General features: G+C 32.4%; 1 protein-coding gene across 5 annotated transcripts in view; it reads left to right on the plus strand.

Moving 5' to 3' along the window:
* unc-13 overlaps positions 1 to 12,888 on the plus strand; it is a 66,121-nt gene extending 53,233 nt beyond the window's left edge. For 3 of the 5 annotated variants that reach the window (XM_071893603.1, XM_071893604.1, XM_071893606.1), the window contains 15 exons: positions 100 to 174; positions 246 to 465; positions 4,218 to 4,338; positions 5,382 to 5,488; positions 7,059 to 7,200; positions 7,279 to 8,161; positions 8,225 to 8,392; positions 8,452 to 8,955; positions 9,021 to 9,464; positions 9,541 to 9,675; positions 9,733 to 9,958; positions 10,029 to 10,127; positions 10,195 to 10,354; positions 10,428 to 10,554; positions 10,620 to 12,888. In XM_071893603.1, the coding sequence (XP_071749704.1) occupies positions 100 to 174; positions 246 to 465; positions 4,218 to 4,338; positions 5,382 to 5,488; positions 7,059 to 7,200; positions 7,279 to 8,161; positions 8,225 to 8,392; positions 8,452 to 8,955; positions 9,021 to 9,464; positions 9,541 to 9,675; positions 9,733 to 9,958; positions 10,029 to 10,127; positions 10,195 to 10,354; positions 10,428 to 10,554; positions 10,620 to 10,784 (3,576 nt within the window). In that variant the 3' untranslated portion in view covers positions 10,785 to 12,888. Of the gene's footprint in view, positions 1 to 99; positions 175 to 245; positions 466 to 4,217; positions 4,339 to 5,381; positions 5,489 to 6,181; positions 6,289 to 7,058; positions 7,201 to 7,278; positions 8,162 to 8,224; positions 8,393 to 8,451; positions 8,956 to 9,020; positions 9,465 to 9,540; positions 9,676 to 9,732; positions 9,959 to 10,028; positions 10,128 to 10,194; positions 10,355 to 10,427; positions 10,555 to 10,619 lie in introns of all 5 variants that reach the window. The other 2 variants (XM_040724585.2, XM_071893605.1) reach the window with 1 other exon arrangement.
* The last annotated feature ends 10,130 nt before the right edge of the window (positions 12,889 to 23,018 follow it).

The raw sequence follows: 23,018 nt of genomic DNA on the forward strand, positions 1-23,018 counted from the left end.
AACATTTGAGAATCAAATAAGAAAATAATTCGGAATTAAAAAAGAACGGTTTCTTTTTTAACAAAGATGTATAAACTATTAATATTTTATTTTACAAAGACTATGGCAGCGAAACGTAACTCTTCAGGCTTAACATCCGCCTTACCAAGAGCAAGTTTGAATGATGAGGAGCTGGTAAGCAGTTGATCAATATACTAAGAGTTCCAGCCTGTAATAAATGTATATTTCGTATTCATTACTTTTAGAAACTCCACGTTTATAAAAAGACCCTTCAAGCCTTAATCTACCCCATATCAAGTACCACTCCTCATACCTTTGTTCTTTGGTCCGCTACGTCACCTACTTACTGCTATGAGTGTGAAGGACTCCTTTGGGGGATTGCTCGACAGGGGGTTCGTTGCAATGAATGTGGTGTCAAATGTCATGAAAAGTGCAAGGATCTTCTCAATGCGGACTGTTTACAACGTGAGTATACTGTGGATCGAAATATTATGTTATAGGTAATACATTTCAGGGCCATCCGGAGGGCTATACATGGGGGTTTTTGGTTGCGGAATTTTTTTTTAAATTTATTTTTTGGTTAAAAATTTGAAATATTACTTTTTTTACAAAAAAAATTCAAATATTAATTTTATTGTAAAAATTGAAAATTTTTGAATTACATTTCTTGCTCTTTTGCATTATTTTCCGGAATTATGAAGAGAAAAAAATTGTCATTCCAGTGGCTCACTCCCTGTGCAGACACCCCTGCATTTGGTACACTTTACCATTTTATATTTAGATAGAGAAATATGATTTATTTCATTTCTATAATTTCTGTGAGTAAATACGAAAAAAAAAGAATATAAATGAATAAGGTATATTAAATTGGATGCTTTCTAAATTGGTACAGGTAATGATAATTAGAGTTGAGAGGGGGGAAGAGAAATAATAATAATAAAAAAGAGGAAAAATAAAGTAAACGTACTCCCTTCCCCCATATTTGTAATGTTTTTTCCCTTTACTTGATAGGCTTCCTTCATTTTAACACACATTGAAGCAATTATTTCTTTTTTCTAGGCCATATCATAGAGACTGACAAAAAATCAGGTATTTTGAAAGTATAGGAGATACCATACTTAGTTATAATATATAGCATCGCATTTGATATGAAAGAAAGAGTCTTTGAAAAGTATTTTATAAGGATATTCCTTTGAAATCCAAATAGATTTAATTATCCGGCTTATACAAGACAATAAATTTTCGGGTTTTTTGTTTTTTTTTAGTTTAACAAATATATATATAATATTATTTAGTTCAATTATAGTTATTCTCATTAGTTGAAGTTACGGTTAAGTAAAAGTAATTTTTGTGAATACGACACGGTTGATAATTATTAAATCATCTATGAAGGACAATAATTAGAGTTGTAAATTCTATGCAATTTCTCTTTTGTTAGATTTTTTGTACTTGGCAATCTGAGCAGTGTTTTTACTTTCCAAAGTTGACAACCTTATTCTTTCGTTATTGAGGAGGTAATCTAAGGTGTAGTAAAAATAAATCTATTACTTTTAATAGATTTTTTTTCCATTAATGTTAATCTCCTTAGAAATTAAAAAAAGTGACGGTTCTACTCGAAAATTTCCATTATTTTATCCACATTTTCGACAATTGACCTTCCAGAGCATGGTGTATCTTTGACATCAAAGTTACCCAAACAGAATCTACGAAACCAAAATACTACATGATTTGCTGTTGCAGTATCAAAAACATAAACACTATTGGCATTTTTAGCCATTTACCTTGCGGCTTCGCCTTTTTCAAAGAACAACTGTAAAATATGGAGTATTTTCTCTTTGCTAGTGTTCATCTTTGAACCCCCTTCAATCAATACTGAGTCAAACAATCAGAAAACTGTACCAAAGGTTTTTTTAGTACAAAATCTTATCCTTCAGACACCTTCCAGCATAAACCGATTGCACGGGAGATATACATATATTACTAAAGCCATCTATTGCTAAAATAATGGATTTATTTTTACTACGCCTATTATATACGTATATAGTAACCACGAATGCGTGTGCTGATGATTTTTGGAGGTAGTTATAGGTAGGAACTCAAAGTGGAACTAAGGATCGATATCCTTCCATTGTCCTTGCTAAATATAGAATGGAGTTTGTATTAATTTCCTTCCACTCACAGCTGCTTATAGTTAGTCTAATAAAGCATCCTAACAGATAACCCTCCCAAACATTGTTCAAATTGTCAGAGTTACCCTGTCATTTTTGGTTGTGTGTGCTTTTCACACACCGAAAGTACTTATTATTTACGACTCTAGAAATTATAATTATTATAGTACGTATGTAGTCTATCTTTATTTGTACTTTTTAGTCACTCTTATAGGTAGTTGTGTAAGGGTCGTCAACATCTTTGCCTTTCTTCTCAAACAGATAAAGAAAAATATTTCATTTTTTTAAGCAGAACTTATTCATAATCATGATTATTTATTATTCATTTTAAGTGGGTTCATTAATCATATTAAAGGTTCATCTCAGTACATAAACAACTAGATTATTGTTTGGAGAAATGCTTACAACTCTCTGCGTGAATACAGCAGTCAAAGTATAGAGAAGAGTAGGGATACTTTATCCCCTAGGCTCCCTGCCAATAATGAGCATTAACAAATCAAACAAGTTCATTAGGACCCATGTTTTCTTTTAGTGTTGAGTATTTTGTTTACGAGTATATGTTATGTCAAAAGGAGTATACATATGAAGGAATGTCATTGACGTAAAGAAAGCAATGGATCCAAAAATTAGTTCAGGAGTAAACTGGGATTTGACCTATATGGATTTTTATTTTCAATTTCTCATGTTTTGTGAGGACATTTATTTAACAAAATCATATAAAAATAGTGCCCGGTACAACTTTTTTTCAATATTTGAGCTTTCAATACGAGGCCTAAATCCCTTGCAGAACTTGACTATGTAGTCAGACTCGAGCTTGGTCCACTCACTCTTGATGGAAGCCTCTACAGACTTGACATTCCGGTCAAGAGGAGTACACACCCTTTCCTCCAGACGCACCTAGATAGAGTAATCCAAGGGTTCGCATCTGGAAAGGAAGTCTCAAAAATCTGGAAATTTGTTCAACTGTTAATCATGTAATTAAATACGTTTTATATTGGGGTTTCTATTTTTCCAAGTTTGCTAACCGGTTTATAAAAAGTATTTTAAGTAACGGAAGAGTAAAATTAAAACTGATGTGTTTTTTTGGGAGTTCGTAAGAGAAACAATTCAACTTTGTGTCCTTAACCCTCCGTTCGAGAGCATCCTATTTATAGGGGGTTATTGTACCGGGGTAAAGCGTTGAACTAAATAATCCAAGAATTTCATTACATCAAACAGTAGTAACATAAACTCAAAATTACGCTATTTGACTTTGCAATACTTTATACATTTGGCACATGTATATATCAATTAAAATTCTTAAAATACTTGATTCAGTTCAAGAAAAGGATGTAAAATACCTTTTCGTTTTATATTAATTTTAACAATAATAACTTGGGGTATCAAGAAGATATAATTCGGGTTTATTATAGTTGAGATAAAATATCATAATTTCCTTTTTGGTATAAATTTCCAAAAATAATAATTAATTCTAACGAATTTTAGCTACCCAAAAAGTACTCATTAATTTTAATGAGATTCAGTATGATATATAGAATAACAGCGGATATATCTTTTATAGCATCGTTGTAAATAAATAAAAAACAAAACAACGACTTAAAAGTGAACAAATTAATCAACTTATATCACTACACCTATATTAGAAATTGCAAAATTTGCGAATTAATGTTTACAGCAGCAAAAATTGCATTTATTCTTAAGGATATTTCAGGAGAATACTATAGATTCGTGATAATAAAATCTATTTTAAACAGATTTAAAGTATTTTCTTATGAAATTAATGCAAAAAAGCTCCCAGTTCACTAACGAAGGTTTAAAGACAAATTGAGGCCTATACATGGTAGAAGTACACAATACGAATACTTTTTGCTTGGTGACAAAACAAATGACATTAAAATACAAGTATTATTTGCTTATAATTAGGAAATGTTGATAGATTACTAATTCATATCAGACTGACATTAATCTATTCGTCAATAGATATAGTATACATATTGGGAATAGAGATTTGTTTTGTCTCACTCATATATTCAAAAATATTTTTTATAGGTGCTGCCGAAAAGAGTTCTAAGCATGGTGCAGATGACAAGGCCAATACAATCATTATTGCCATGAAGGAGCGAATGAAGGAACGTGAACGAGAAAGGCCAGAAATTTTTGAATTGATTCGGTAAGTATTTGCAAAATAAGCTTAAGTACATAAGGATTTTTTTCCATGGTAAAAAAAAAAACAACCTGCTTGAAAGCAACATAATGTCCAAGTAATGTTGGGTCGGTCAAAAAAACTAAAAACACTGAAATCCTATCAGTCTCGTCCTAATAAAAATTTATTAGTCATATGATTGGTACTTATTGGTATTTTTTGGTAATTGCACCAGCTGAAATGACGTAGTTCACTAATTACGTCCCAGGAGGCGTGTAGCTAGAACGTGTAACATGGCGTTACCTCACTAACACAAAAATACCCTATCTATTTTGTTGTCTGCTGTAGATTCTCTCCTCTCCCTTAATACTCATGGCTATTTCATGATGTATTATTTTTGATAAATAAACAAAGTAATAGGTTATTCAATACTTATGTTCCGTTTCCAAAAGGACAGGAATACAATTTCTTGTTGATCCCTCGTTGTTTATAATATATATATATTGGTCATTTCATTATTTATATGAATAAATTACGGCAATCATATAGAAATACAAATTTATAGCTACGCTTTTAGTAGAATATTATTAATCAATATTATAATACAGTATAGAATAATATACTATATATATTTTAACATTTCCAAATTTACGGAATTACAATTTATTTTAAAAATGGTGAGGTAGTAATATGACTGTGATAGTCTGGGAGTAAATAATATATATAGCAGTTTGTATGATTGACTTATTTGGCTAACTACCATATGATTTTGAGCCTTTTTTTTGTTTCTTTTTGGAGGAAGGATTGCAATAAATAATAAAGGTAACTATGGGGTAATACACAAGTACTATACCTTCTAACTGGCATTCATTATTATTTTGTTTTTATAACGATAGGACTGAAGAACCGACTAATTGGTCTTTAAATACCATTAAGTGGTAAAAAAGATCAAACTGATTTTTTTAAAAAAGACAAAAAGAGTATTATGAAATCAGTTCTATGACCGATCCAACAATATGCACAAGTAATTTTCTCTTCAAACACATATGTATTTTAAAAAATTATAACAGGACACTTTTCAAAGTACCGGAAAAAATTAATAGAACCATTATGGAAGCCACTCGATTCACTGTGTCACAGGGGATAGGAAAATGGTTAGCTAAAATAATTATAAAAGGTTCGAAAATCTTTTCTTTTTCATAGTAAAAAAAAAAAAAAATGGAGAAAACAATTGGGAACGTTGTATGACTTTTTTTGTGGTTTGTCCCTAAAGGAGTTGAAAAAATAATCATATTTTTTTGTCTCTTAATTATTCATATAGATATTTTTGTCTGTATGTACACATATCTACTTCTATAATGGATCTTCGATAGTAATTGTGCTGTTGATATTTTTTTATTTTTTTCCTTTTTGTATGTTATATTCAAGCCATGTTTATAATTTGAAAGGATTTGCAAAAATCATGCGTTTTCTTTATAGAGCAAATCTGAATCCTCCCAGGATCGGAAATACCGGAGTATCCATTTGACTTTAATGCTCCTTATTTCCACGTGTTGATCTGTGTGTTGATTTGTTTGCATATATTACTACTAATAATATAATTTTCCCAAATAGTTGTGGATTTATTTTTTGTAATTGATGTTGCCATATTTTTTCAACCCGTGCTACATTTAATACAAAATTCTAGGAGTTTCTAAGAATATCAATGGATCTGATGCAACAGTTTTTTTGTTTTTTTTTATCACATTGACATGAATAATAATAAAAAAATTATAATTTCATGCTCATAATAATTAAATAACGATTATTTTTTCTGCAAATGAAACTTAGAGAAAACAAAAGATGTATTTTATATTTTTTTACTATTCAGGAATATATTTTCCATAAGCCCAGATAATCATATTGAACTAATGAATCAAGGGGAACAGACTGTTCTTGATGGCACATCCAAATGGTCATGTAAAATTGCTTGTACAGGTAAGTTTATCTCAAATATATTCTATTTTCTTCTCAAATTCCTGTTTATACAAAGGAACAAAATACTTTTGGGTGTGTGTATTGCTGTTGCTGTTATAGTTAAATATTATTTTTTTAAATTAAGAGTCATACTTTTTATCTTTTATTACTAACCTGGATTCAGTCAATGTTGTTGTTTTTTTGTTTAATTTTTTACTTTGATCTCGTTTTGAATAGAATCAATTTTCCAATAGGTTCAAAACACGACACTTTCTCCATTTTTAAAACTACTTTTAGATGCATACATACTTAAGTAACGTTGTCAGAATAACTTATAACTCTATTCAGGGACGGTTTTAGCATGAAAGGGGGCTTGGAAGACCTTTATTTTCTTCTAAAAAAGGCCAATCCTATCTTATTTATTGACCTTTTTTAATTAATAGGGTGCATATTTCATTAAATGACGTTTTTGCAGAAGAAAACTAAAATTATACCCTATTTTAAAATATAATTTGTAGTTTAGAAATTTATTCTCAGTCTATATATTTACATTTTATACAAATATATATTCAGGGTGGAGCCCTCAATCAACAGTGGAGCAAGTCCCTCTTATTTCTCCCTAAAACCGACCCTGGCTATTGATCGCAATAATAATAATTTCCCAACTCTAATTAAATGATTTGTAATTATCATCAACACTTTTAAACTTTTCAATCAAATAGAATTCTGACTTATTAATATTTCAAAGTTGATCCGTTCTTCTGATTCATATGATTGTTGTATTCCAATAGTGATTTGTGCTCAAGGACTTATTGCCAAAGATAAAACAGGTACTTCAGATCCTTATGTGACTGTTCAAGTAGGGAAATCCAAGAAAAGAACGAAAACAGTTCCTCAAGAACTCAATCCTGAGTGGAATGAAAAGTTTTATTTGTAAGTTCTTTTTAAAAGCACATGGCTCCTTCTTCCCTCCTCTGAATCGATATTTGTCATTATTATTTTCTTTTATAGTGAGTGCCATAATTCTTCCGATCGAATCAAAGTCCGTGTTTGGGATGAGGATAATGATCTTAAGTCAAAGCTTCGCCAAAAGTTTACCAGAGAGTCCGATGATTTCCTGGGTCAAACCATCATTGAAGTGCGAACTCTCTCTGGTGAAATGGACGTATGGTATAATCTAGAGAAACGCTCAGATAAATCTTCAGTCTCTGGAGCTATTCGACTACAAATCAGTGTTGAAATCAAAGGCGAGGAAAAAGTTGCTCCCTATCATGTTCAATATACTTGCCTCCATGAAAATTTGTTCCATTACCTCTGTGAAAAAAATGGAGGAAATGTCTCCCTTCCTGAAGCACGAGGTGAAGATGCTTGGAAAATATATTTCGATGAAAATGAGCAAGAAATCGTTGATGAGTTTGCTCTCCGATATGGTGTTGAGTCAATTTTTCAAGCCATGACACATTTCCATTGTTTGTCTTCCAAGTATCTTTGTCCCGGAGTCCCTGCCCAAATGAGTACACTTTTAGCCAATATTAATGCATTTTATGCACACACAACAGCAACCACAAACGTATCAGCCTCCGATCGATTTGCTGCGTCTAACTTTGGAAAAGAAAAGTTCATAAAGCTCCTTGACACACTTCATAATTCACTGAGAATTGATTTATCCATGTATCGTAACAATTTCCCTGCTTCCTCTCCAGAAAAGCTTCAAGATCTTAAAGCAACTGTGGATTTACTTACAAGTATTACGTTCTTCCGAATGAAAGTTCAGGAGTTATCAAGTCCTCCAAGAGCCAGTACTGTTGTAAAGGATTGTGTCAAAGCCTGTCTTCGATCAACCTATCAGTTCCTCTTTGAAAACTGTTATGAGTTATATAATCGCGAATTCCAGGTACATTTCCATTAGAACTTGACATATATGTTATTATATATATTTAATTACTCAATCCTAAAGGTGGATCCAAACGAAGCTAAACGAGATAGTGAAGACACTGGGCCACGATTGGATGATTTAGAGTTTTGGCACAAACTAATTGCTTTAATTACTTCTGTAATAGAGGAAGATAAGAATTCATACGGTCCAGTTCTAAACCAATTTCCCCAGGAACTCAATGTTGGACAGGTTAGTAGTCTGTTTACAAAATGCACTTCTTTATAAATTACTTTTTGATATTTTTTCAGCTTTCAGCAGCAACCATATGGGGTCTTTTTGCAGTTGACAAGAAATACGCTCTTGAGGAACATGAACAATCCAGGCTTTGCAAGTCATCCACGTATCTAAATTGTCATTTCCGTGTCAAATGGCTCCATAAAACATATGTATCTTCCGTTCCACCTTATAAAGGACAGGTTCCAGAGTATCCCGCTTGGTTTGAACCCTTTGTTATGCAATGGTTAAATGAGAATGATGATGTATCCTTGGAATTTTTGCATTCAGCTTATGCCCGTGATAAGAAGGATAAATTCCAAAAAAATACAGAACATTCAAACTTTTCCAATTCAGTGGTAGATGTTTTTACACAGTTAACACAATGTTTTGAGGTGCTTCAAAAATTGGAATGCCAGGATCCTGAAATATGGAAGAGATATATGAAACGTTTTGCCAAAACCATTGTCAAAGTTCTCACGGCCTATGCTAACATTCTCAAAGGGGATTTTCATAATCATGTCAAGGATGAACCGACTGTAAGTCAATATTTCTTTAGTATTCCATTATTTATATGTACAAACTCTTCTACGGTCGGTTTTAGGCTTGTGTTCTTATGAATAACATTCAACAAACTCGCATTCAGCTAGAAAAAACTTATAATGCTATGGGCGGTCAAGAATTAGAAGAAGATGCAGCTTCTGTCTTGAACCAACTTCAATCCACATTAAATGGAGTTTTAGATGAGCTGGCTCATTTATTTGCCATGAGTTTCAATCGGCGTGTAGATGCATCCGTTATTTCAATGGGGAAACTCTTATGGGAGGTAAAAGGTGGAGGACAAGGTCAGGCTATATCCAAATCAGAGGTGCAGGCAGCAGCTGATGGAATTTTACAACCCCTTATGGATCTATTAGATGGTTCTTTGAGTATGTATGCAGAAATTTGTGATAAGTCCGTGTTGAAAAGGTTGTTGAAAGAATTGTGGAAAATTGTGATGAAGAGCTTAGAGAAAAATATTGTACTTCCACCAACGACGGATAAATCTGTGAGTTCATCTTGAAGGCTTTTATTCCCTGCCCACATACATATGACTATGTAATTTATATTGTATTCTTCAATAGGCCGCGATTAAAAACTTGGCTGGTGATGTGAAAAACATGGCAGAGAAAACAAAGAAAGTTGAGGATGTAACGGGATTTTTCAAATCTTTTGGAGGCAAGCAGGATGTCAAGAGTAGTGTCATGAGTGTTGTGTCTGTAAGTTCATACAGATCTAGTTTCAAATAAATTACTGATACATTTTGATTTTTTTAGGATATTTCAAAAGAAGGAGAAAGAAGTTTATCTCCCAAGCAATGCTCCGTTTTAGAAGCTGCTCTTGAAGTGATAAAACAATACTTCCATGCTGGAGGAATAGGTCTTAAGATGAGCTATGTCAACAAATCAGAAGAGCTTAAATCCCTACAACATGCCTTGTCTCTTTATACGCAAACCACAGATGCTCTTATTAAAACTTATGTGTCAAGTCAAACGCATCAGGGTAAATACTTAGCTATATAAAGATCCTTTGAAATAATTAATAAGACTTCTTTTTTTTTGTCGCATGACAGATTCGTCTTCATCGGAAGAGGGAAGCGTTGGAGAAGTATCTGTACAAGTAGACTTATTTACTCACCCAGGTACGGGGGAGCATAAAGTAACTGTCAAAGGTAAGACATCTTTTAAATAAGTGTGTCTTCAAATAACCATTTTCCTCTCCACATTGGATTCCTTTAGTTGTAGCTGCCAATGACTTAAAATGGCCCAAGACACAAACTTTCAAACCCTTTGTTGAAGTGATTCTGATTGGTCCACATCTTTCCGATAAGAAGAGACTTCAGAAAACAAAGTCTAAAAACGCAAATTGGTCACCCAAGTACAATGAAATATTTAGCTTGTAAGTATATTCGTTTTTACTTCAACCATGAAGACTGAACTGAGTACTAATGTTTCCCTCCTTTATACCACAGTATTATTGGTAATGAAGATCAAATCGGTAGTTACGAACTTCACATTTGTGTGAAGGACTATTGCTTCGGACGTGATGACCGACTCATTGGGGTATCCGTCGTGCAATTAAAAGATATTCAAGATCAGGTAATGACTCTCATTTCCACCTCATTATTAGTCATATGGCGTTTTAATATGTTTTTTGTTTACAGGGATCCTGTGCTTGTTGGCTATCCCTTGGTCGACGTATACAAATGGATGAAACAGGTTGGACTATACTAAGGATATTATCGCAGAGAACAAACGATGAAGTAGCAAAAGAATTTGTTAAATTGAAATCTGAAGTGAGAGGAGAAGATCCTCTTCAAGGACAATAATAAACATTGCTTTATTAGGCTCTCTTCAAAAAACATTTATAAATGATGATAAAAATAACCAAAAAAAAAATAACAAAAAAATTGTTGACAAACTATTTTTAGAATTGTGTGATAAACGTCCTCATTGCTATTATAACGAGAAGTATTCCAAATCATTTATGAATTCTTAATTACTACATAAATACCGTTAGCACAAGTTATTAAAAAAATAAATACAGTATAGATATATTACAAATGTGTATGAAAAAAAAAAAACATTCAACAGCTGTAATATCTGTTATTATCTCTTGTAACTATCTTAACTTTTATATATCCAATTAACGCAAAAAAAAAACCCAAAATTTTTTGTACTTGTGATAACCTAACTAAACAAACTTAAAAGATTGATGATAATCTCTTCTATAGTTATATATATATACCATATATCTATATATTAAATATGCGAATACGTATTCCTTCTATGTATTATAAACAAAAGATAATTTACAAAATTGTTATTTAATGATCCTGTTACTTCGATCGATCGATCGATCGCATCATTGTTTATAAATGATTTTAAAATTTATTAGTAACATATTTATCCATTCACTATTTATTTGAGACCCTATTTATTCTAAATGAGTCTCTTCTTTTTTTTTCTTCTTGTTCCGATTCTTCATTCCCATTTTTTTAAGTCCCTCATTTTAAAATATATTTGACAGATCTATCTCTTTAATTAAGTAACCTCAAATGGCTATAAGTGATATATACATTTAATTTCCATGCATAAACTACTATTAACAGAGCTGGTTTTAGGGCGAGTAAGGAGGCCCCTTTATTTATTTCGTTCGTCAAAATTTGAATTTCACAAAAATATAAATTTAAAATCTTATTTGCAATATACGATGAAATTTTTATATAAAGCATTTTTTAGTTTTAGTATAAGATGATGTTCTGCCAAAAAGAAGTTTAAAATCTTATTAGCAAATAAAATGCAATTTTATTTAAAGGTCTTTTTTTAGTTTAAATCTGTGATGATCTTTTACAAATAGATTTTCGTCTGAGATTAATCTTTTTAGAAAAATATTTGTTTATTTTTCTGAGAAGATCTTTTTTGAAAATAAGTTTTTCACTTTTCTGAAATGAAATTTTTTTAGAAAATATATTTCTATATTTTTCTGAAATGATCCTTTCAAAAAAAAAAAAAAAAAAATCTTCTGAAATGGCCTACTTAAGAAAATAAATTTATCATTTGTCTTAAATGAAGTTTTTTTATTATAGAATTTTTTAATTTTTCTGAAAGTGCCTTTTTGAGAATATAACTTTTTTTTTTTTTTGTGAAATGATTATATCTAAAAATATAAATATTTTGTTTTTCTGAAATGAACTCATTTAGAAAATAATTTTTTCATGAGATGACATTTTTTTTTTAAAACGGACCCTTATTCAAACGTGGGGCACAAAACATATGCTCCACCTCCCTTAAAACTGGTACTGCCTACAAACCACAATCTTGTATATCTACCCTCATGTGGACAAGGCAAGATTTTACTGTATAATTATATATTTATTTCATACATTTCTATACATCGTCCATTTAATTTAATAATCAAACTTCGGCTTTTTTTCCATCTAGAAGTCGCTTAGCTTACATCATACTATATGCATATTCCTATATCCATTTTGTATTAATTCATCTTATCCCCAATTCATTTGTTATGTTCTTCGTTGTTGTTGGTTTTTTTTTCATTCACACAAACGATTTTCTTTTAAAATTCTATTTTGCAATCGTTGTATTTCCAATAGATACATACCCAAATCCTTTTAAATATTAAATACATATGAGCATAAACAATTTTTAACTGCCTTAATTAAGCCATTATTAATAACATATATATTACTACACTTCATAAATATCTACATAGATATCTTTTTATTATGAATACATAATATTACAAAAGTATTGTTTTCCCTTTTTTTATTTAATTTATAAGGATAATTATTAACAAATAATAATAATACTTATTATTTTTAATTTAATTGTTACCTATTATGATTAATTATTACCATTATTCTTACCAACAAGAAATATATCATTATTATTCAAAAGCTTACATATACCATATATTAGGCGTTTCATTTCTTTATTTAAGGTCGGTTCACTGATGGGGGCAAGCAATATTATTAAAGGGAGCCTGGCAAACAGAGCAGATTTATTAAGTGACGGTCTCTCTTTCTATTTCTGGTGACGTCAGTGGGAACCTGGCTTGGTTAAATTTAATCATGAAAAAGTAAATAAAAAAGTAGTTCAAAAGTGATTCAACAGGACATTACATGCATTTAAACATATACAGCCGTTTAATGATGGATTTATTAAAATTGAATATTATTAAATAATTTCATATCATATCTTTAACTTTCTGTGTTAAATTATTATATTTCGCTATATTATTGATAGGGGATATTACATTGCTTTAGACGTGGACCATTGAAATATGTACAAATACAAATTCTATAACTAATTAAGGTTGAGTTAGGAAAAAGAAATTATATACCGATATGTTAAAGCATAAAAAATTAGCTACAAAACAAAGCAAATATGAGCTCTCTGGCTTACGTACAAGTCTAGAAAATGGTACTTGAACGTGATTGGCGAATTTCCATTAGCTCACTCCAAGCAATTGGGCGTTTTCAGGACTACCGTCTACGCAATCAGTATGTCCAAAAAGTTGGAGAGGAAGAAGTGCTATCTCAAGAAGCCCAAACTGATTCGGAAGAATTAAAGAAAAAGCCCGGGAATATCCTTTCAAGTCCATGAGGACTCATGCAAGAGATCTCAGGGTTTCACACCAAACTGTCAAGAGAGCTCTAAAAAAGTTGGAAGAAAGAGCCTTGTGAGGTGGAGAGGCCACTTTTGACACCTACAATAAAAGAACCCCATCTCCTCCCTTGTAAGACTCTTTTGGACGAGTCTTTTCAGCTCTTTTGAACTTTTTTTTACACTTTTGGCCCCCTACAGCCCTGATGCCAAACACTGAGGCCCTCAATGACATTGTCAACCACCACTGGGACAACAGAGCATTACTTTGGCAACAGGTGCCAAGCCTTCTGCTGCCTCCTGGAAGCCGTCATTGTTGCTAAGACGGCTACATTATTATTAAGAAAGATCAGACACTTTTGTTGAAATTCTTTTGTGAATTAAATAAATTATATCCTGTTGAGGTTTAAAATTCAAATTTTCCAGATTTTAATGGACTACTCGCTACATAATTAGATTAAATAAAACTGCATATATGTTTTGTATTAATTGGCTAAAGCACTGGATGACACTTTCCCTAAGCAGTATAATTTGACATATTGTTTAAAATTCCATAGAGATTATTATTACTTCAAAATAGAATGCAATTTTTTTTCCATATAATTTCTATATTTTGAAGATATATACTTTCTACTACAATTTTAAGACAAAGTATCTTATTTTTTTATTCAATAGGATCTTTCAATTCAGTCAAACAATAAACATACCTACAGAGAGTTTCCGCTTATCACCATTTTTGGGAACAACAAAAATCCGGGTTATATGAAATTCGCGCTGTACAGGGATATTTTTAGCACTAAAACCCGTAAAATGTGAGAAAATATTTTTCAAACTGCACTTTTTACTAGTTTCCTTTATTTTTGATTTATGATAAGGACAGTCAAAACTTTTTATTCATCCTAAATTATTTAAAACAATGTATGCCCAAGGTATGTCCATAAGAGTTTTCTTTACTTTTGTTTACTGGCTATTTTGGTGACGTCACAAAAGAACAAATTTAGGAGGAAATTGTATTAATACATAATACAGTATTTCATTTTCTCATCAGATATTAGTGTAAATTTTTACCCTCCGACGATTACGGTACTAAAATTATTTTACAAAAATAAATTTCAAGTAGTTTTTAATGAAAATAAATGAAACATAATTTTTTCGAAAGATTGTCACTGGAGAAAATGGCAAAAAGGACTGGCAATACAGAAATCTACCGAATTAGGTCTCCCTTCTTCTTGATGAACTCTCTAATTCTGCCAGGATTCTCCAAGATTTCGAGGTCCAGAGATTGCCAGACAGTTTTGACTTGCTCTATAAGCTTCTCTTTGGATGTGCAAGTGGGCAAGCACTTCTCTTTCATAATTGCCCACAGATTTTCTATCGAATTCAAGTCAGGACTCTTACCAGGCCATTGGTATTTCATCCAGAACCCAGAAAGATGCTCAGAACACCATTTTTGAGTTGATTTGGAGGCATTTTTTTTTTTTTCACAATTTGTCACTTGCACTCAGGAACAATAAAATACTATTTACCATAATTTTTCAGAGGATCTATTTATCAAGAAACATTCAAAACAAGCATGGAAAAGTATTCTATTAGCATCATTTTGGCTTATCAGGGTCATACCAAGCAACATGGTGGAAAGATTGAGAAGTCCAAAACGACAATCCCTATGTGTCACACCTTTTATACACTACTGCTTGCTTTTGTGTTGATGAGTCACAAATATTTTATAAAAATGGAGGATTATCTTGTAAATTGTTTTTCGTAGAAAAAGAAGTTCACTCCTCGGAAATGAAATAATAATGGCAACAGCTAAGGAAAAGAAAATTCTCTCTTCATTTTGACAACTCCAAAAAGAACGGCGAGCTAAAAAAAATGCACCTGATTTTTTTCACTATAAATGAGTACGTAAGTGACTTTTAGGTCATTGGTTTTTGTTGGTTGTCTATTTGCATATATATTGTCTCTGGTTGGTCACCGTCTTCAATACTGATTGGTTCAAACCAACTGATTTGAAGCCTTTTTCTTTCTCTTTTTGGAAAAAAAAAGATGGCGCAATACAATAATTATGAAAAAGTACAAATTTTGAGGTTTAAAATTTTTCCCTGTCAGATGAGGCAATGTTGAGATTGCAAACTTCTTAAGCCTGGACAGGTTCTTTGTCTGGAGAGTCAGGAAGGAACTGGAACAGTTTGGAGGTGATTATGAACCAACAGCAAAGTGTTGTGATCACAAGATGATGACAGCCAGGTTGATCAAGATTTCATTGCAAATTTGCAAAAACTCATTGATGATAAGCCATCCAAATTGAGGAGGGGCGTCACCAAAGACAACTGAAATGAAAGGCTGATTAGGAGGATTAAGATGATTTTGGATACTAATCATACAACAAGCGAAGAGCTCAGCTTCGGACATAAAAGACAAACATTGGACTGGTAGTCGTGTTTTTTGTTTTTGTTTTTTTTACTTTGTTGAACCCTTTGCTTGGCCTCCTACTTCACTGGATCTCAACCTTATGGGCTCCTTTGTGTGGGGTGCAGTTGAGCGACACACCAACAGATCCTTCTGCAATACAAAATACGAGTTAATGTTCTGGATCTGGGAGGAATTCCGGAATATGCAAAAGGGGATATTATCAAAACCTGCTCCCGTTTCCGAGGTCGAGTCTAAGGCATTATTCACGCAAAAGACATTCATATTAAATGACAAGAATTTATTTTATTCAGCTTTCATTTGAAAATGGTTTTTATTAAAATCAGATGACAATAAATAAGTAAAAAATCTTCTTCTTTTTTAATCGTATTGGTTTTTTAAATAGAAGTCGTACTCAGTGTATCCATCAAATTGTTAGGCTCTGATACACTAACTAACAGCCAGATAGGCAGAAGGATCGCTTGAATACTATATACATAAAAATACTTCCAACTTTGTAAATCTTTTTTTTTTTTTTTTTTCAAATAACTCTTTAAAACCTACAAAATGTTTTCAAAAAAGACATAATTAACACACTAATCTGGACCATAGTTAAACCTCCCCTGTTATAAGTTATTTCCACTTATTTGGAGGGATTAAATTTCAAATGTATGCGTGACTTAAAAAAATTCTTGTTTAAGGCTGTTATACAAATGTATCCACTTCTATATATCTATGTCTACTTATAATCCTGTAATCATGTATTATAAATGGATATTTTCTTATAATCTTGAAATTTGTATATTTTATGAGAGTTGATTAATGATTGTTATTGACTTTCTTCGTTAGGAAATACCAGGAACATTTGCAAAACAGAAGGGATTAATATTTTGAAAAAGTACAAATAAGTCCACGGATAATAATGCTAGAGAGCTTAAATTGATACTATTAAATTAGGTGCTATCCACCAAAAATTTTAATTATTGCAGTTTGTTCAAATCAAGTAATTGTGGCTGCATTTCTTCCAGGAAAAAACCCCATTTTTAAAACCTTTGCGTAGTCCCCCCGTTACAAACAATTATGTAATCAGCTAATCATCCACGAACATAAAATAAGACATGTTGTTAATTGAATAAGCATCTATTTACAGGGGGGAGGACTCAAAAATTAGAATTCCCTTTGAGGCTGTTTAGTCTCACTTCTAAAAATCTGTTAATTTTGTACTTAGCGTCATTTGAAAGAGCTGACAAAAGCTCCAATTTTATATTTGTTTTGTTTTTTGCGATGAAAAATGTCGGAGTAACAAGCAAAATGGCCGAGGGTGTGCGATCTCCTCAGGGCAAACGTTGATCTCCGACAAGAAGTTATTCACAGTGGACGCTGTTCTGAACAGGAAAAATGATCGCTTCTCGGCTAAATCAAGAACTCAGGTTTAGGGAGCCTTCAGGACAAACATCATCCAGTCAGGTCATGGTCCTCGGATTCGTGGTGTCCGACGGCAGCAAGATGCCTCCTTACTTCTTCAAGGCCAACGAGAAAGGGAACTCTGACGTCTACTACGAGGTGCTCAGGTACTATGTATTGCCATGGTTGAAGAGCACGTTCTCCAGGGACAACTATGTGCTTACCCAAGACCACACCCCCAGACACACACGTCCAAGAAGGTACATAATTTCTGCAGGGAGAACATGGCTGCCTTCTGGTCGTCATAATTCTTTTCTTCGTCTGCGCCCGACGTGAATCCGCTGGACATTGTTGTTTGGTGTTCTCGGACGGCAAAACGAACTAGACTTCTCACTCAAATGACAATGCTATGAAAGAAATTATCACGGATGTGGGGGTTGGCATCTTTGAAGTCCATTTACATAATACATATTTCCTTCTCTAGAAACGAGCGAGACGCAAATCTACGCACATTGAGTTCAAGAAAATAATTTTTCCCAAGCACGTTGTCCATTGAGCTACAGTGTGTAAATAATATAAATGTTACCTCCACAATATAAAATGGGCCCCACTCACAGTAAAACCGGCCCTGGCTACTATCAAATGTATGCATTGTCTATTCATATATAATATATTTCTCGAGTTTATTCTTGGTCTCAGCCTATGAATATGTCTTGGTTTGACTGTCAAGGCCAAAGCAACTCGAATATTTTCTCTTACTCCTCGTCTCGATTCCTCAATATGTTGGTTGAAATCTGAGGTAAGGTAATCTTGAACACCATATTACTATAGAGTCATCTAAAGCTGTGATTGATCTATCACAAGGATCACTAAACGTCTGATTTAGAGAGAAACAATGCAGACAAGTGCCTGAGTCCCATGCTTATAAGATTTAAGATGTTTTATTTCATAAACATTTTATATTACACGAATAAAGAGGCCTCGTATATTCAGAAACTGTAACTGATAGGACCAAATAAAATGTATGCAGATAAAGTACAAAATTTAAATAATCATCTTATTGTTAAGTGCAGCTTAGCTTTCATGACGTTTCATTAAATTAGCTGCCAGCAGATATGAGTTAAAGGAAATCCTCAATTCTACTCCGAATCCAACAAAAATTACATTTAAAACTCCACAAGAAATCCTCAGAGTTAGTGTTCTACTGTTGGAATTAAATTCAAATAGTATAAAATGCTGGTATGTTAAATAAAAAAAAACGAAAATAAACGTGGTTAGCCTAACAATTTGAATAATATTTTGGAACAGAGTAGCTTAGCTGTAATGCCTTTTTAATAGATCAGGGGCAAGCAATTGTGAGAGAAAGGAAATAAAGACAAATCCCACTCCGTATATAGCAAGATCTTATAGTCTGGAATTACTCCAATATCGCTCCTCAACGATACTCCAACATGGACTTACACATATAGCTCCCAAGCAAATCCCCATTCTTACTCTCAGTCTTTTATGAGCATGCACACATGTGATTACTTTAAAAAAGAATAATGATAACAGCTATAGAAAATAAAAACATATATATTTAGGTGGCTAAATACTCCAAAACGCCGGACCCCTACCATTATAAGAATATTTTCATGTATGGCTATAAGTGTTAGCCCCTGTTGGACTCGGAGTAGAATTGGTACTTATTTCTATCATCTCATAACTGCTCACAGCTAATCTAATGTAACGCCATGACAGCTAAACTGCTCTCCTCCGGATCTTGGTTAATACAAGAGGGTTTTTTCTTTGTTGTTGTTGTTTTTAGGTGGGAAGGGGGGAGTTGTGTTACCCATTTTTTATGTAGACATAATTTCACCAAAATACAAATGAAACCGAACTTGGATCGAATGAGATAAGTCTTTCAAAAATAATAAGGTCATCATACCGTTCTAGGATTTCCAAACCGAAAACCAACACTAGTCATAATTATTTGTACTATTTATATCCAAGACCAATTATAATGCAATATTTTTTTAATTTCTTTTTTCCTATTTTATTTTATTAATCAACAGGAAATATGTATATTATATATAATACGAGTCCAAATATAGAACAATAATACCAATATGCTATAAAAGCGGCTGTATATACTCTAAATAATGCTCTTGTTGGAAGTGATTCCATTGAGATCCCACTCTGAATTTTAAATATGTTTGAAAACATATACTGACACATGTTCTACAAAATTAGAACAAAATCAGGCTTGCTGCTTGGCAGGGCGCCATTTTGAAGGATGCACCAGAGCCCCAAACTTTTATTTTCGATTAAAATTAGATTATGATTGAATATAAGTTAAAGTTTGTGTTCTTGTGCATCTTTTGACGTAATTTGTGTTAAAATTGAGGCACTATGAGCGGAATTATGGCCTTCTTAACAACACTGGTCCAACGCATTAGGCCCAACTTTGAGCGGGCCCACAACGGCCCAGGTGAGTCACAGAACCCTAATATTTCACACACTCTCTTATCTAATATAAAAAAGCCAGCTCACCAAAAAAACATCAAAATCGGGTATGGTCATGCCGTGAGGGTGTGTACACTTGACGTGGAATGACTCTAAAGAATCAGTACTTTCTTCAACAAATTTTAGCAAGGCCTTTGCTTGTCCCTGATTTGTTGAAAGAGGTGCAATCTATGCAAATCCGTTGATTTTACATAAGGATAAAAAGATCCACTACAACTACAACAAAAGTACTATAAATAAAACCCTCACTCACAAATTTCGATGTCTCTTCATTACAACTCCATAAAGCCATTATGTAATGTACTTACATAACTTAATAAAAAAATATACTAGAGGGAAATTAAAATAATCCATAGGATTCATGGTCAAATAAGTATTTGTATTATTGTCTATGATATTTTGTAAAGCATTCATCTGTTGGTTAGCGTAGGATTCATAATATGTTATATTATGGATCTCCCATACCCGTTATGGGCGTCTAGTGCCTTTTCTTACTATTCATGAACTAAGTACATATTAGGTAGACGGACCTACATACATCGTATAGAGTGGGATATCAATGATGAGTTATTTCATTTTTATTGATAACAAAATATACATACAACTCACAGAAAATACCCCACGCCGACGTCGATAACAAAGAGTAATCCAGTGAAGGGCTCTACACATAGTAGCATAATATGATATGGATGAAAAAGCCATGCTTTCTTTTTGTCTCCTCTTGGAAATGAAAGAAAATAAAAGAAGCCGGCTTCTTTGAGGAAGGGGGGATCTACCCCTGTCGCCCTTACTCACTCCCCTCTCAAAATTAATATTTGAAAAAGGGAAGAGTCCTACTAAGGAGACAGCCTCAAAGGCTGCTGCTAAATAAAAAGTAGTTATTCTTTAAAAAAAGTCTTATTTATTTTAATGATGTTATAATAACATGATCTATTATGAGAAAAAGTATACCATTTGATAAGAAAGAAATTGAATATGTCAGCAACCATTTTGTCCCCAGTTGAGATATTTAAAATAATATCAACTAAAAAAGATAGCTAAGAAACTTGGTCACGCAGAGAAGCAGGGGAGGTGTTGACTAAAAAAAAGAAGGAGGAGGCTGCAGGAAAAAAGAAAAAGAGAGTGAGTAAGTTTGAAGGGGGGAGAACACACACTCAGAATGCTCCGTGGGTGAAGGAGTTTTCGATTTACAACAGTGGTTCTCAAACTTTATACAGTATGAGCGCTCTTACAATACTAACTGGCGCACTGCATGCAAAATAAGACTAATATCTTATAATTAAGTTAAATATAATAACAACATCATGTCTTACCTCTATGAAGTTTATTTATTCCTGCCTTAATGAGAAACGAAGGCCTGATGAGACCTGTGCATGTCTTCAATGTTCGACCTCATGTTTGAGTGACAAACTCTTATTTCATCATCAATACATTGAAGAGAGTTCCTTCTATTTGTACACTTTATAACAGAAGCTAGTTACAAGAAAAGTCACTTCTAACTAGGGATCTGAAAATTGTCTGAATCCTCGGGAGTGGAAATCAAACAGAAATATATAAATTAGCAACTCTGATAGGCGACATATCTGCTGACAGAGCTCAATATATAAATATAAAGTATTCCTTGCTTGTAAATATGTTAGAATTATTTGGAGCACTAATATCTTGTAGATTACCAGCATTTTCTTTCTTTTTAAATCCATGCTCACGGGGATTTTGACAATAATAATTAAAAAAGAAGCAGGTTTTTTTTTTTTTTTTTTTGTTAAAATGGAAAAATAGAGTTCACAAGGTATGCAAAAGACTGTTCCATTGCCTTTAGCTGTTAAGTTTGGTACGCTCAAGGGATAGTATTTTGCCGAAAAAGTCATTTATTTAATGGACGGATTTTTTTACCCAGGATTTAAAAAAAATAATAATAATATCTACTAGTAGAGCAACCACAACAGCTGTATTAAGCTCCACAATATCAGAATAACTTATTATAAATCTTTTTGCCTGACTAAGACAAGGGACCAAGTAAAAATCCTTGTGACTCATATATTTTTCTTTCTATAAGGTTTTTCATAAATTCTATAATTAAGATTTCCATTTTTGCACAGGAAAAATTAAGTTTAGACATTATAAGAAAGAACACACGCACCAACCGTTGATCGTTGTAAATTGTAAGCATTACCGCCTCTCTTTGGTGTAAATTGTTTTAGAATGCATAATGGAAAAATAATATCTTCCCTGTACTTAGCTATTTAAATGTAGAACTTTCTCCTCTTTATAGCAGCAATTCTTTTTCAATCTCTTAAAATCATATACCAGACAACTGATGTCAATAAGGTTCAGTAATACCTTAAGCCCTGCTCTGGCCTTCACAGCACAATCATTTTTTCTTTACAAAATTACATCCTTAGCTACAGTTTAGGATAGTGATAGTCCAAATAAACCGGATCAATTTGAATGAATTTGTGTATAAGAAAACATAGGCCTAAACAGCCCAGTTTTATAACTATGAAACCCCTTTTTTCATTAATATTAAGGAAAATAGTAAACTATTGAATGACAAAATGGAACCAAAAAAAAGAAAAAGGACATAAACCTTACTGTCTATAAAAATTGTCTAATTTTATGTTATATCTAACCACAATATGTATTTAAAATATTAAATTACATCGTTGTACAATCTTATTTCTATAGTGTAGAGAGTAAATTAATATTACAATGAGGAAGGAGATATTATTTTCTTATTATTAACCAACTTTTGTCGTCCCTAATAGGGATAAGGGATCTTTTGAACATATTACTTTAATGATATTCAAATATTTGAGTTGTTATGATTGCCTTTAAGCACTATTTAATGCAGATGTCAAGTCTTTTTTTATTATTATTAAAGGCATTTGATGAAATTTCATGAAGATATATTGAACATTTCTTCGTTTTATGTAGTAAAGTTATTAATTTTAAGCCCCCAAAATGGCGTTTCCTTTAATGATGATGCAATTTATGATGTTGATGATAATGCTCTACATATATTTGAGGAATACAACAGAGCGCATCTGAAGAAACAGTATTAAAGGCGCCCAGTTTGAGAGCCACTGATTTACCCAGATTGATAATAATAAGAAAGAAAA

The sequence above is a fragment of the Lepeophtheirus salmonis genome, chromosome 14, assembly GCF_016086655.4.
Source record: "Lepeophtheirus salmonis chromosome 14, UVic_Lsal_1.4, whole genome shotgun sequence".
Taxonomy (NCBI): Eukaryota; Metazoa; Arthropoda; class Copepoda; order Siphonostomatoida; family Caligidae; genus Lepeophtheirus; species Lepeophtheirus salmonis.